Here is a 16,865-nt window from a genome sequence, read left to right as displayed (position 1 = left end):
CAGCAATTAATTCAGATTCAATTGCTTGGCATATCTGAATCCTAAAATACTTAGCACATTTAGAATTTGCCTCAGTCTGCTCTGTGCTCTCTGAATTCACGGCCTTATAATATGAAAACAGACCACAGGTCCTCTGTTCAGTTAAATCAACGCTTACCTGTCTGCACCCCACAATGCGTGTTATGTTGCAACATATTAAAGGCTTGCTCCAGTCTTCGCCCACATTTTTCTTGCTTGAACATATTTTCCCCATATAAGAAATAAGTATAATACTCCTATGCTTCCCATTACATAATGATTTTTTCTAAGACATAAATAACAAACTAATTTATAATGGGAACTAGAATTTGAATTTTATGCTGTTGAAGGCAAAGTAAGAGATGTTAGAAAAATGGCCTTTGTGAACAGTGGAATATTCTAAAGATATTCCTACTATCTCTGTTCTAACAGGATTATATTATACTCTAAAGTCTCCTTTCTTACGCCTATAAGAAAAGTTACCTTACAGGAGGCATTCTGGTACATTCAACTAAATCTAAGGTACCTGGGTGGAAAATACAGGTAACACTGTCCCCTTAATGGACATGAGAACGTATTTGTCTTTCTCCCTAACTTTCTACTCAACTGCACTCAAACTATGCAGCTATATAACCTTTTTTTTTCCTGTATATAGGTTAACACTGTGACTGTTTTATTATAATTTTAGATACCTCATAACTTCATGATATTTATTTCCCTAGTAAGATAATCTTTTAGAAAAGGTAGTAAAATAAATCATGAAGTGAACAGAAGTATATCTTTCAGTCGCTCACCATGCTATGCAAAATTACTTTAAAATATTAGCAGGAAATGTTAACTATGGGGGACAGGTGGGGCTTGGTACCACACGAAGTAGTAAGTCTATTTGACAAAGAAAGAAACCTTTCTGGGAACAGGTATCTTTGATTTCCACCTCCAGATGTTGTGACAGAGGTCCTGTAGATCTGGTTCCAAGAACATTCCACAGTATGAATTCAAATCTGGCCTTAGCTACAGCCTTTCCATACACACTTGAGCAAATCAACTTACTTCTCTGTGTCTAGGTTCTTTATCTTCAATGAGAGGACTCCTGGGGCACAGCACTAGTGAAACCACCTTAAAGAGGGGCACTCAGAGCTCCCTGGGTCTGGGTGAAGACCTAGCTTGCTGATGACTGCGCCTGAGACAGCAGTGAGGCTGCCTCACCTCCTTTGCCCTGTGCTGCCCTCTACTTAGGCAAGACAAGAGAAATCATTTCAACAGAAGTGTTGGCTCCTTAGACTTGTTCTCATTCAGCAATTACTGCCAAATGAAATTCTTTGCAGGAGGATTAAAGTAATGCTTATGTACCAACTGACCTTAAAAGTGCAATGCCAGATAGAAAACAGACCATATTAAAGACTTGAAATCAGCAACTTCAGAATTACATAGGCTTTCCCTCCTGGTGAGGTGAATGAGTCAGAAGCAAGTTTAAAAAAGAAAAACTAAGAAAAGTCTGTGACCTCAAATACAAGTGTGTGTGTGTATGTGTGTGCGCATGTGTATGTTTTCCTTTTACTACATATTACAGGTCTGACCTCAATGCTGGGGACCACTTGGTCCACATATGGGAGGGCAGTCTGCTTTGCCTGGGGATTCAGAGCTGCACTGGTTTTTGTAGACTTATATTCCCAGCCTCCTTTTAGAGAAGAAAAATGAGAGCTGGGTGTAAATCTGGCCTGTCTTCCCATGTGGCCCTCTCTTAAGTGACTATGGCATAGAGGGCAAAGTCAGGGCCAGCTGAGACACAGACACCGTAACCTGTGGACTGTGGAAGAAATGACTCCAGTGATGGAATCCAAGCTCTCAGGAGCTACTGTTTCCTCCAGAAATGTGAAGGATCAGATTCGATCTCTAAGGAAGGGCATTTAAACATTCATCAGAAGTTCACTACGAAAGATTCTCCAGGCAGAAAGTATATTGAAGAAAGCAAGTTAACTGCCACAGCTGCTAGTAGTAGCCGCCGTCGTAGTCTTAGTAGTAGTCACAGTCAAAGTATTAAATTGAAATCTCTGGTTTAGTTCAGCCGAGGCAAATTTGTTTCAAGCAAGTGCGCAGGGGAAATAAACCCAACAGGTTTTCTCTGACTTACTGATTTATCCATAAATGATAATTTTTCCACGAGGGTCAACAAGGACATTTGTTTGTAACTTTCATTAATAACAGTGCATACAGGGAGTGAGAGAATGCAGGCTATAAGACATGTCAGCTTCTGGTGGACAAGAAAGACAATACGATTCCTTTCGTCTTCTCCCTCCTATGGTGTGGGAGCCGCAGACCTTAAAAGAAGATCTGTATCTATATATGTATATTGAGTGGGGGTTTGGTGTAAAGCATTCTGGGTAAATGGTGGGTGGACACAAGTTAATTACTCTTTATTACTAGGTATTCTCAGTAGTTCAAACTTGAAATATCACCAGCTACTTTGCCATTTAAGTACATTCTATGTGCCAAACAATGAGGGGGGGTTGCAGAATGCATGGTGGGCCAGAGTATGAAAATGAAAAAAGGACTGGTCCCTGCTCTCAATGAGCTGAGGAAGTCTTGTAGGTAAGTTGTGTCTCATACACAAATAAGTATGATGGCAAGACACGGGAGCTGAAGGAGAGGAACAGGTAGAATGATTAGCTACAGAGGACTTATAATTAAGGGGCTGGGTAAGGCATATGGCAGAAGTGAGCCTTGAAGGATGGGTAAGATTAGGATTTTTGTAGAGGGGAAGGGCATGATGGAGGGTGAGAAGGAGGAGCTGCAGAAAACAACATGAGCAAACACATGGATCCAGGAAAGTGGGATGTGTGTAGTAAAGAAAACAGGCTATCCACAGTATCATCCTCGTATATTACGGTTTGTTACAATTTCCACTGACTTTGCCAGAGGCAGAATGATATTAAAGTTTTTATGTGGTCAGTGAATTTAAATTCGGCACATCTATTTGAGTCAACCCCACACACTTGAGTTGGTTTCACCCAATTCTTAATACTTAGAATAAGCCTACAAACAGGTGGTAGGGGGAGAGGCTTGGATTTCCTAGCTACCCACAGTCTTGGGGGTTTATCATTTTTCTCTCCTTTCTCCTGCTGCAAGTGAATGGTAACCTGCTGAGGTTGAGGAAAGGAATCTAGAGAGAAAATCAATAGATCTTAACTCTGGTCCTCTTCCTCAAAATGCAAATGGAGATAGCACAGTGATAGCGCAGTGGGGATGGGACCTACCATCAGAAGCACTTAACTTTTTGGGCATATCAGGCTTGCCTTTTTTCCTATTGCAAGGGTATTACGTTAGGTCAGGGCTAATAAAATCTCAAAGGCTACTTGATCTTTTTTTATTCCCCAGGGTAAGTGAATTATAAGGATGTCTTTAAATGAGAACTCAAGACCCTAGTTATTCCAGAATCAATAAGGACTTGAACCTAGTAATATCTCATAGGACTCAGATGTGAAAACAAAGAGCATTAGCAATTGTCCTTTTCACTGGTATGGGCAGTGAGTATGATATTTAAACCAAGGTTGTTGTTATTTTTTTTTAAAGGCCACTTACGTCCCTCTACCATAGAACATTTTAAGTAGGGCCTTGTGGATTTCAGAAACAAAGTTCCCTAGTTGCCTGACTGTAGACACCACTTCGTGTGTATGGGATTAAGGCAAGCACTTTGATTAGAGCATATCTAATTCTAAGCATTCGTAGCCAATGCACTAAATCAAGTAAAAAGCAGAAAGAAATTAATGGTGCTATCACACTTTTTCCTTTTGCTTTACGTCACCACACGAAAGTCACCTGGAGGCATTCACCTCAGTGGCTGCTTTGCACATAATAACATAGTTTCTAAGACCTTACTCTTTTCCAATTTTTAACATTTATACTTTTTAGGCAGTGAGAGAGGTGGTGAATTGTTTCATTTTTTTGTTCATGTTAGATTTTTCCCTAGCTATGTTTTACATTGTCAAGGGAAACATGCCTGTGTTATTATAGGTGCAGCAGGAATGAACATTTGATCGACACCTGGTACACTATCAACTGCTATTGACCTCCAGCTCTTTTTCCTGAAATTTGATACGCTTTTTTTTTTTTAATAATAATCACTTTGGATATGTGATCTGACTGGGTTATTAATCAATGCCCTATAGTTTGGCAATTTTTGAATGGCAAATTTAGGCTTGTTGTTATAAAAAGCAATTAAATGAGAAGACAAATCCAAAGCTGTGGTCTTTTCAACAGCTATGAAATTTGATTTAAATTTCTCCTGCATTTTCAAGATCATAACCAAATAAACCTTAGTGGCTAAGAAAAAGTAAGAGATTACTGAAATTTTCTTAGTCAAAGAGCACAGTTTAGTATGAAATACATTTGACTACTAGGAATAACACTGCTGGAAGAAAAAAGGGGGGAAAAAACCAAAGCCAGCGTTCCATATACACATATATATGCCAGGTATCCTCAGTCATATGTATTTTAAAACTAACTAATGTTCTTTTGTAGTGATTATCAGGTTCAACTGCTTTATTTCCATCACGCCATGAAACTGAGTAGAAATCATTCAATGATTACATCTGTGAAGGGGTTTAAAGACTTAGTGCCCATTGTGTTAAACAAAAATTTCAAAACTGGGAATTCACTCCAACTAGTCGGCTCACAGCACACATAAAGAACTCACTGAGGCATAAATCACTTAAAAAAAAAAAAGCTCGTTCTACCAAAGTAGAATGGACTTTGTGTGTGTGTGTGTGTGTGCGTGTGAGAGTTCTGCAATTAGAATCATCTTTTTGAATGGGGAAGAGTCATGCAAATGCTTGCTGTATGAGATGGCAAAATAGCTCTAAAAACATCAGCAAGAATGAATGGAAGTTGAAATTTAAAAAGACAGCAACTGACGACTTGCCTTACAGAATTAGCTGCTTTCAATTCTTATCAGGAACTGATCTACAACTGCAGTGACAAACCATATTAAAAATATCTTGTTCAATAATTAATGAGGGCCAGCTTAAACAGACCCCATCTTGCTCATTCTTCCTATTTTTCTTGTAGGTGTACAATTATTTTGTCCATAGTGATATGAATGTAGGAAATCACAGTAAGCTCCTGATATACAACGGAGCCTATATACAAAGAAAGATGTCCAAATATAACTTTCCAACCCTATGTGTTTGTAGATAAGTGATCATAAAATATGATTAATGATGCCATCCAGTGGGTATCCTCAAACTATACATAGAGCAGAAAGGAGGCAGAACTGTATTCTAAACTTAATTTAGTACCCAAAAATACAACTGACTTCCTTTTGGAGACTCAATATAGTAACCCTAATACTAGTGGAGACCATGTGTACACCTCAAGTGTTAAGCTCTGTAATTCAGAGATATAAATTTATTTTTAGATCAATGAATTAAAGTATGCCATAACTAACAACCTCCAGTGCCATCCCATCCTCACTGACATTAAGCAGTGCTACGGAAATGTCTATAGTGACAGCTCAGTTGCTACCCTCAGTCTTGGTCCTCCTGGAGCATCACAGACAAGGCTGCAGTGATTTGGTCCAACAGACCATGGAGAGAGAATAAAACCACCTGCTCCGTGTATACTACATGCTGAGGCTTGGAATACCTTCCTGATAAATGCCCTCTTGCTTCGCTCACCTGGCAAAATTTTCTGTTTTATTTCGAACATAGTTACTTTTCCACTATTTCTAACAGGTGAATCTAAAAAACCTTCATTATTTGTATCCTATTATTAATATGTTTCTTTTTTTTTTTAAAGATCTTATTTATTTATTTGACAGAGGGAGACAGCCAGCGAGAGAGGGAACACAAGGAGGGGGAGTGGGAGAGGAAGAAGCAGGCTCCCAGTAGAGGAGCCTGACATGGGGCTCGATCCCAGGACTCCGGGATCACGCCCTGAGCCGAAGGCAGACGCTTAACGACTGCACCACCCAGGCGCCCCTATTAATATATTTCTAAAGAATGTTTCTTGATATCATTATCTACTTGCTTTAAAGTTATGTTAGTCACTGAGTCACAGGCTGAAACATGAGTTGTAGTTTAGAAACTATGCCAATAGCTCTGAGAGTAAGAGCTCAGTTTAACACTTCTATTATCCTAAGCTTTATTTTTGTTGTTTTAGTGTAGTTATCTCCCCATTTTACAGAAAATACTTTTGATAAAATGAAGTCACCAACGACTTTCTAAACTGTGAAACGCAGAGCCTTCTACACTATCCATCTACCACTACTGTCGTGATTTTTCCGTAGGTACCAGCACCACTGTTTACGTAATGTTTTTCTTTAAACGGATTCAGTTTAATCTTAGATTATGTCTAAAGGGGAAATCGGTACCACTTTTCATATATCACAGTTTGATGTGCTAGTTACACATTTTTCCTAATGCCCATCAGAATAAGCCATAAATACTAAAATTATTTTTTAAGTTTTTTTAAATGCTAAAATTATTTAAAAATGTTAATGTAAGTCCTACCTGAAAGCTGGTGCACCTCTAGCGATATCTGTACCAGACCTGGGGAACCACACGGAACAGACTACTATTGATTTCTTCTTCCTTCTCAAACCCTCTGTTCTTCTGACCTTCAGGACCTAGCTCCCCCTTGGCTTCCCAATACCCCTCTACTCCTTCACTGGCTCTGCTCCTTAAATGCTAGTACATTCTAGGATTCCATCCCTGGTCTTTTCTTCTTACTTTGCACATTCTCTCTGAGGGAGCCAGAGGCATCTCTAGATGAACATGTCTATCACTGAAATTATTCTCCAGCCTTACATTGATGCATAAATAATTTCTTTTCCATATTCTCTAATTAATGACATTGACATTTATGCAGTTACCAAAGTTAGAACTTCTCTGGTCAACTCACATTCTGAGTCTACTGTTTTCAGCCTTTTTGTCTCAACATTATCCACAACACCCTCTGCTTCTCTTCACTCTGATATGACAACTAGCCTCTCATTGCACTGAGAAGCACGCAAAAGTCCACATCTATACCTATATATTGTCCCTGCTCCTATCTCAAGACAACCCCTCCCCTACATTTGTGCCTCAGATGCTATTCCCCATCTCTTCAAGAACTTTGCTTTGATAATTAGCTTCTTTTTTTGCATCTTTAATTTCTCCTTCTTTACTGGATCAGTCCTATGCAAACATACTGCAAAATTTTCTATTTTAGAGCAAAACCCAAACCAAATTTATCTTTAATCCCATATCCCTAACTTCCATCCCATTTTCTGCTTCTCACTATAGCAAAACTTCTTGGAAGAGTTGCTAGCCATCTCCACAAATCTCCTTCACAACCCACTTCGTACAAACTTTTAGAAGACTGCCAACAACCTCCATGTTCCTAAATCCAATGGCTTATTCTCTGTCCTCATCCAGCTCAACCTCTTGGGATGTATCCACATAGTGCAACAATAATGATACAACTGATCACTTCTCAAAACATTTTCTTCATTTCTGGGACAAAATACTTGCCTGATGTTCCTACTGTCTGGCTAGCTGCTCCTTTATTGTTCTCTTCTCAACCTCCTAATGTTGACTGGAATGCCCTAGTAATTCATTGTTGACCTACTTTCCTTTTTATAATAACCATTGAGGTAACTTCATCCAAGCTCATGATTTAAAACACCACTCCTAAGCCCATAGTTCACAGATTTTCATCTCTAGCCTGGGGCTCTTCCCTGACCATCATGACACTCATATAACTAATTGCCTACCTAACACTTGCACTGAAACATTTAATAAGCAATGCAAACTTAACATTTACAAAACCAAACTTGTTTTTCTCCCTAAACCTGCTCCTTCCTCAGCCTTTACTATCTCATTAAACAGCACCAATAGTGATTACAAATCTCATTAAATAGCACCAGTTGCTCAGGTCCCAAATTTAGGAGTTACCCACGACCTCTCTTTCCTTCATTTCCCACATTCCCTCTGGTAGTGTCTTGTTGGTTCTATTTTCAAAAATGCATCCCAAATACAATGACGGCTTCTCACTTCCTCTCCCTTCACCTGGCTGGTCCAAACCAGCATTATCTTTCACCTATATTTTGCAACAGCATCCTAATTGGTCTTCCTGCTCTTGCCCTTACCCTATCGCAATCTATTTTCAACAGAGCAGCTAGAGGAAACCTGCTAATGTGTAAATCAGATCATTTTTCTTATCTGTACAAAACCTTCCAAATCATACATCTTTCTCTTAGAATAAAATCCCAAATTATTAGAATGGTCTGCAAAGCAGTACAGATAAGGTTCTATCTTCCTCCCATTCATCTCTGTTTTCATCTAAGTCCACTGCAACCATGTAGGCCTTCTTGCTGTTCCTTGCAAAAGCTTTTGCAACAACTATTCTCTCTGCCTGAAATGCTCTTATGCTATCTGTCTGCATGGCCTAAACCCTCACCTCCTTTAAGTCTTTGCTCCAGTGTCACTTTCTCAGTGGGGCCTCTTTGAACAATCCAGTTTGAATCTCACCTGACCTCCTGCTCTATTTTCCCTTTAGCATTATCTTCTAACATACTAAATAATTTCTTTATTATATTTACCATCTGCTCTGTTTCCCTCCACTAGAATGAAGCTCCATAAGACCTGGAATTTTTTTCTGTTTGGTTTCCAGTTCCTAGAATAGTGGCTGGCAGACAAGAGGTAATAGTTAGATGAATGAATAACTAAGCCACACTCAGTTTCATTTAGTTAAAAGGAAACATTTTGTTGCTTTAGAGGTTATATCCACCATCAAATTTCATTTCTCTTAAATATTACTTGGCTGGGTTAACAATCTATCGTAAGTGGACAGTTGTGGAAAGATCTTAGTCAGGGACCAACAGGCTCATTCCTCAAAAGAAAAAAAACAACTTTTTGCATGTAGGACAAAAAGTTCACATCACAAACCAGAATGTATTTAAAAACTAAAATGAATAATTTTACATTTAATGTCTTTCAGAGGCTGAAATGTAAAACCACCGGCTATCAGAATTTTACTAAAAAAAAAAAAAAAAAAAAAGAGTTGGATTTACTGTCCTAAGTTCTTATGAAAACCAAAGGTAACCATTTTGTTCATGAAAGCTAAACACTGGGAATCCCAAAAGATAAATATTACCTACTGAGATAATAATGCAAGTACAGCCACCAGATCTGTATACAATCCAAGGCTACGTGGCAATCTAATGACGCAAAATGCAGAGGAGACAAAGGCGACAAGCTAAACCGAAAGGGCCTGTTTTAGGTGTGCCTTTAGGGTTATGACTGCCCCCCAAAATCTAGTTCAGGTTCATGTTTTATACAGGGAGGTATGTATCTCTTTTCAGTGATGACATAAAAAGTACAGTGATTATATCATTTTCACAAAAAATGTATCAAGAATCTACAAGTGTGAATTATTTCAATGATAGCAGTGGAATGGGTTATGACTTGTTGCAAGTAACAGGAATTCTGCACAGGAACCACACTGGCCTCGGAAGACAGAGGACTCAGTCGGTCTTGGCTCTACCACTGAGTGACACTTGACTTGAGTAACTTATAATCTTTGCTTCTCAATTCACAGAAAGGGGCCTTTACTTATTCCCCCTCTACCACATAGATACTTGTCAAAGGATTATCTGTTAATCAAATAATTAAAGCCCTTTTTAGTAAAGAAATATAAAAATCTAAACACATTACATATAGACAGTTACATTTGGCTTTGTTGTAGGCATATGCTTGCATTTTAGGATTTTGAAAGCTGTAGTAAATTAACCAAAGTTTTAATTCTTCTTACAGAAATAAATGGAGGGAAGTTAACTAGTAGCATATTAAAATTGCTATAAAAACTGGATCTTTAAGACTGTATCTTGTTCTTTTAGCAGACATTTTCATTAATTTTTATGAAGAATATCATAAAGCCAAGGTCCTTAATTGCAGTGGCATATGCTGGATAATCCACAGGAGGGCAGCAAAACGCAAGATTTCTTTTTCTTCAAAATCTAAACTCCAGGTAAAATTGCTTTAAGCCACAAGTTATAAATCTACAGAAATTTAGGTCAGAGAACATAGACTAAAACCACAGGTAATGAACCAAATTACAAAAGGAGATATGATTTAGGTAAATAGATACTATAAATACAGAAACACTGTGATGACCACACAGTTATAACTCTACACACTGCAACAGATATTAAAGCTCATGTACATGATTTGGAAATTCTTTTATTTTTTTTTCTCTAGTAGTGAAAGCTTCCATATACATATTATAGAAAAACCTGCATGAAATTCTAAGCATACCTAGATATTAAAGTCTGAGTTCTACTGTACAACACTGATCCATCATTTCTAAAGATCTGGGTCAATATTTTTAAGTGGGCATGTATCTTAGTGAATTATGAAAAGACCAGAGAAATCCTGGGTTAGATGCTTAATTGTATTCAGCAAATACAAATGCCATTGTCAGTGGCAAACGTGTAAGCATCTCATGTAAATCAAGTCTAATAAATATGACCTGCCATTGGTCTTATGTTTTCTAACAAAAGAAAAATAATACTGAATGAAAAATACTAAAAATAAGGTAAAATCATACATATCAGAGACATAATAATAATAGTAGTAATGATAATAATAAAATAATCTAGACTGCTTTAGTAGAAAAATATCTTCGCTAGATATAACTTTTTGATTTGCAGATTAGTGAAGTTGAAGGAAAAAGTATTTAAAAGATATTTTGGAGTAATAAATGCTTGGAAAATGCACTACATGTATTTCTGGACTTCTCGACAGATTCAATATTTAATCATTCTGCTTATATTGTTATTAAAACTTATTTTCCATTTTTGGTCCTTAGAGAAGATAATCATTATTACTTCATGAAATTTCATTCTTTCTGACGCCTTTATTTTTTCCAATTAAAAAGAAAAGTCCTTTTTTTTAGTGTTTGGCACTGAAAACAACTTACTTATACTCAAAAGCACTGGAAGTTTATTTAACAGATTCCATTTTACTTAAAAAGGGCCAAGTATGTTGTTATTGAAGAGTGGGTTTGTTAAAGTGGCACATTCAGTTCTATTTAAGTTAAATCAAATTGTAAAATAACAAACCAATACATGTGGTAAAACAGCATGTATTTCAAAAGTGCCACAATAAATGTTTAATCAAAACTGAAAGCACTAGCTTCTCTTTTAATAGTCAACTCAGAGTTGACAATTTAAAAATCAATCTATTAAGTTTTCCTTCCCAGCATCCTTGAAATAGGGGTGGTGATAGAAAACTACCTATAAAAGAGAAGAATTTATTAAAAGCTATTCCAAGGAGAGAAAGAGAGAGATGATGTCAGGTACTTGCTATATAAGAACATACACAACTAATACACGGCAGTCAATAAAAGTTCGGAAAAACTGTCAGATAAGTAATTATGCATTGACACATTTTTTAGCTATAAAAGCCTTTACAAGTGGAAACGTTCTGTAAGCATAGTGATTATGTATTTTTAAGTTGAATGAATCAGTACTGAAAGGTAACAGAATACATTACCTGTGCAGATATTCCAAGAAACATACACTGAAACTCTGTGTGAAAAATTCCGTGATTACGTATGAAAAGAAATAAAATACTGGCTCATGTTAACACACTGCCTACAATTTTATCATTAAGTTCATATTACCCAAGAGTTTATACTATATTATAGCTGCTGTAAAAATAGTTGCTAACATGGATCTTTAAAGAAAATAATTTGTTGAAGATTAACAATAGTGGTCAGAAAAATTATTAAAGAAACATTTTCTAAGGGTAATTAGCTATTTTTGGTCTGGAAGAAAAGCTTATCTGTAAAGCTTTTAAATGGTAGCTTTTCAAAAAGACTTTCATAACAGAATGACTTAGGTTGGGACAGGGTGGGTAAGGGCAGCTGGAATTCTTCTCTAATAAAAATCAATATGAATTCCTTGATTACTATATGGAAAAAGAATCATAAACCTTGTTGGTATCTTGAAAACTTCATACTGTCATAAAAAAACTTCAGACAGGGGCGCCTGGGTGGCTCAGTTGGTTAAGCAGCTGCCTTCGGCTCAAGTCATGATCCCGGGTCCTGGGATCGAGTCCCGCATTGGGCTCCTTGTTCAGCAGGGAGCCTGCTTCTTCCTCTGCCTGCTTTCCCTGCCATTCCCCCTGCTTGTCCTATCTCTCTCTCTCTCACAAATAAATTAAAAAAAAAAAAAAAAAAAAAAAACTTCAGACAGATAATGTCTCAGACAAGCAGGATAACTTATGAAGCTTATTTCAATATTGCAAAACTCTAAAAGCAAAAGGCAGACAATCATCTGAAGGTACAGAAATGCTAATCATTATTCAGAGGTTTTTCTTTTTTTCCTCAACCATTTAGTAAAGCTCAGAAACAGGAAATGAAACTGGGTTTTCAAATATAAGAAGCTCATGGTTTCTGTGGAGATACCTGTTGCTTTGAAGTTTCAGCTTTACAAAGCTGGAACTCTGCAAAGCAACTGCGACTGTACAGGATTCCTGTGGAAACAAGTAATGCAAAAACACTGTCAAAGAAAAAATCAATACTGAAATGAACTCAGTATTAATCAATGAAGTTGAAAACTCCGAAAATGCTATAGCATACATTTCCATCAGGGGGTACCAGTATTTAGCAGATGGTGGATTCTCTCCTAAAATAATTAATCACAACATAAAAGGGGCTAAATTAAAAAAAAATTATTAATGAGCTGTCTTTGAAACAACTAAAAAAAGTATTCCTTCTTCCCAAATTATTTTCTTTTATTGTATTGGATCTGGTAATAGTATCTGTGGCATACTTGGACAACTAAATACTAAGATACTACAACTTTGTAGATTTGTTTCAGATTTGTTATTAGTTTCCTGGGCTAGTTGAAATTATGCCCTGGGGAAAAAGTTCAAGACAACTGAATTCCTTCTCTTGACATGAGTGACAAAATAATAATAAATTTCAAGAAACTGAAATCCTAAGCAAAAGCATGTAAAGTAATATTAACGAAAAGGCTTTTTAGAAGAGGGTCACTAATATACATACAAAACTCTTCTTTCCAATAACAAAGAAATCAAGAGAGGCGAGGGAGAGGATAGCAGGTAAAATAAATATGAGACTATTAATAAAAAACAGCTCATCAAAAAAAGTAAAATTCTGTTTACAATGCTATTGATAGGTAATCTAAGGAATTTAAAAGACCAGAACATATTTTCTGGAATTAAGTAAGAAGATAAAGATCCATAACTTGCACCTTTAAGGTCACACTATTTTGTATTTATTATGAATTTCTAATGGCCTATTTTACCCACATCTATCATGTGATAAGGATCTTATTTAATCCTACCAACAAATCTAGGGGACAGATTTTCCCTCTCATTTTATAGATGAGGACAGAGTTACTTTACTGGGATTAGAAACAGTAATGGCAGAGCTAAGGCTCAAACATGAATCGGTAGGACTCTGTTGCGTTGCTCAACTGTGCACCGTTGCACGGCTAACACACTGTCTTAGGCCTTCAGCATCCATGCAAGAACTCTGGTTTAGACTGTGCTCAGTACTGATCCACAGCTGAGCTATGGAGCATGCTGCTACTAGATTTTTGGTTTCTTCACTAAGAAATTGGGCTCTGATACTTAAAAATGTAAACACTACTTACTACTTACTGCCTGTCATTTCATTAAGATCCTAAGGCAGTCTAGTACAGTGAATCTGGAAAACCAGTTTGAGGGATGTTTTTTTCCTTAAGTGAAGGAGAGGGACTGATAGTGCTCTGCTTGAATATTACAATCTGGTCTGAACATTAGCAAAGCACCCACGGTGCATTCCACAACAGCAAGGTTCTGAGGATCCACATTTATGTAAACCTCACCTCTCGTAACTCAAGTCAAACTTTTTTTATTCTTGTAGTGAAAGTTAAACAAGAAAATAAACATAATGGAAACCTTAAGGAGTTCTAACTGATGAATTTACAATAGTTCAGATAGATATTAACGCAAATATTTTTTTACCCAGATGGACACACTTATGCACATACACACACACACACACACACACACACACACACACACACACACACTGGTGGCTGTGGGAGAAAGTGGAAGAATGCAAGAAGATACCCCTTAACGTCGGGTGACTATTTTAAAGGTGCAGTCAAGATCTGGAGCATCTTCACTGAAAGGCGAGGGGGTATATTTCAGTGAATGAGGATCAAATCTTCAAATGCTTCAAATCTTATTGCAGATTATCTTTATGGACAGAAAATATATCCTTTACCATTAATACCGGTCATTAAAAAACATCATAGATTTTGGGGAGAGAAAAAAAAAACCTCAGTCTATCAATCTCAGTTGAATCTACTTTAGTCAGCCTTTTTCAACTACGGTTCTAGGAGAGAATTAAGCACAATACCCTACAGCATCTATATAGCAAGTAATGAATTAATTTCCTTCCTATGTACCTAGAATTATACTAGTGATGTAAAATCCCTGGGAAAAACTGAGAAAGTAATTTTCTGTGTTCTGTTGATCAGAATAGGAACCCTGGTTGAGCTCATTACTTTGCCTGCATTTAACAGCTGCTTACCACTGCAAACAGAAGAGGTGATGTTGTATAGAAAAGGATAGAACTGCATACAGCGTATCAACTTCAGGCTGTTTTCACATTCTGGGCATTTGGTAGTTAATTTCAAAGCCTGTCTAAAGGCCTCAAGTGCCCCACTGATATTCTTCAGAGCAAGGTAAGCATTTCCCAGGCTCAAAAAGGTCAGGGGCTGAAAAGAAAAAAAAAATCAGAAAAACATTAGTGAATTAATATTTCCTGAGTTACAAAACTTTTAAAGTATATGTCTTTTGGCTTCTTTTAGGTTATCCCATAATAGTTAATGGCTAACTGTCCATTTTATTTACATGAGCCAATTCTACACTGTAACAAATATAAATTTATATTTTACATTTTTACTAAAATAAAACATAAAGTAATATATACTAGTCTTAAGTGTACAGCTCAATGAATTTTTATATATGTATATATCCTTGTAACTACCTCTCATCTCAAGATACAAAACATTTAGAATGTTTCTAATACCCCAAAAATTCCCTTGGGCAACCCAACCCCAAACCCAGATGTGACCAGTGTTGTTATGTCCTATCACCGTAAATTAGCTCTGCCTGTTCTTAAACTTCATATATGTAATCAAACAGCATGTTCCCTTCCATGTATATATAATCTATACCCTTTTATAGATTCTTTCACTCAACACAGTATGCAAGGTTTAAGAAACAATGTTTTTTTGTGTATCAGTAATTTATTTTTTTAAATTGTGTAATGTCTACCATGTGAATACACATTATTTGTTGTTTATTGTTTGTTTATTATTCTCCTACTGAAAAGCATCTGGACTGTTTCCAGTTTTGGACTATTATGAAAAAAGCTACAATGGACATTCTTGCCACTACCTTTTGATAGAGGTATGTGCTCATTTTCCTTGGATACATACTCAGCAGCAGGTCTTAAAGTAGGCATACATTTGGTTTTATGAGATACAGCCAAATAGTTTTTCTTTTTGAAGATTTTTATTTATTTATTTGACAGAGAGACTATGAGGCGGGGGTAGGGGCAGAGGGGGAGGGAGAGGGACAAGCAGACTCTGAACTGAGCGTGGACCCTGAGGCGGGGGCTCAATCCCACGACCCTGAGATCACAACCTGAGCCAAAACCAAGAGTCGGATGTTTAACTGATTGTGCCACTGAGGCGTCCCACAACCAAAGAGTTTTCTAAAGTGGATGTACAAATTTACACTCTTACCAGGAAGTATGAGAATCTATTGACTTAGTACTGTCAGTCTTTTAAATTTAGCTGTTTTAGTGAGGTGATGAAGTAGCTCTCAATGTGGTTTTAATTTATATTTCCTTGATTAGCAAAGATGTTGAATATTTTGTCATGTGCTTATTGGCCATTTGGATATTCTCATTTCTGAAGTGCCTGCTGTTTTCCCCATTAAAAAAACAAACAGGTTGTCTTTTTCTTACTGATTTGAAGGAGTTCTTTATAGATGTACTAAATATGGGTCCTTTGTTGGAAATATTTATTGCAAATCTTCTCCCAGTCTGGGGTTTGCCTTTTATTCTCTTACTGGTATCTCTGATAAACAGAAATTCTTAATTTTGATGAAGTTCAGTTTACATATATATATATATATATATATATATATATACACACATGTATATGTATATATAAAAATGTTTGCATATTTATACAAATATATATTTTACAGTTAGTGCTTTTTAAAATCTTTGCCTAGTGTAACATCATGAAGACCTTCTCTTATGTTTTCATCAAGCTTTATTGTTTCATCTTTCACATTTTGGCATATGATCCACCTCAAATTAATTCTGTGTAAGAAGTATGGGAGGAGTCAAGGTTCATTTCTTTTTGCACAGAGATATCCACGTATTCCCGCACTACTTACTCAAAAACCAATAGGTGTCCCTGCCTGAACTACTGGTGTGTCTTTGTCATGAATCAAGTTACCATATATATAGAGGCCTAGTTCTAATTTTTCTATTGTGTTCTATTGATATGTTTAAGTATCTTTGTGCCAATACCATACTGACTTATTTACAGCAAGTCTTGAAATGTAGTAATAAAAGCCTTCCAACTGTTTTTTTCTCCCCCTCACCTGCAAATTTTCTGGCTATTCTAGATCCATTTCTGTGTAGATTTTAGAATCAACTTATCCATTTACACATACATATACATACAATTGCCAGGAGTTTAGGATTAAATCTATAAATCAATTCTGGCAAGAACTTACACCTTAACAATACTGAACCTTCCAATC

At 36.6% G+C, this 16,865-nt stretch overlaps 1 protein-coding gene across 2 annotated transcripts in view; it reads right to left on the bottom strand.

Moving 5' to 3' along the window:
- TTC17 (tetratricopeptide repeat domain 17) overlaps window positions 1-16,865 on the bottom strand; it is a 115,377-nt gene that overhangs the window by 46,990 nt on the left and 51,522 nt on the right. For both annotated transcript variants that reach the window (XM_026512084.4, XM_026512085.4), the window contains exon 16: window positions 14,608-14,794. In XM_026512084.4, coding sequence (XP_026367869.1) covers window positions 14,608-14,794 — 187 coding nt within the window. The remainder of the gene's footprint in view (window positions 1-14,607; window positions 14,795-16,865) is intronic.

This window comes from Ursus arctos, unplaced genomic scaffold (assembly GCF_023065955.2).
Source record: "Ursus arctos isolate Adak ecotype North America unplaced genomic scaffold, UrsArc2.0 scaffold_23, whole genome shotgun sequence".
NCBI classification, from domain to species: Eukaryota; Metazoa; Chordata; class Mammalia; order Carnivora; family Ursidae; genus Ursus; species Ursus arctos.
The sequence above is the reverse complement of the archived record's forward strand: the minus strand, read 5'-3'. Positions and strand labels throughout refer to the sequence as shown.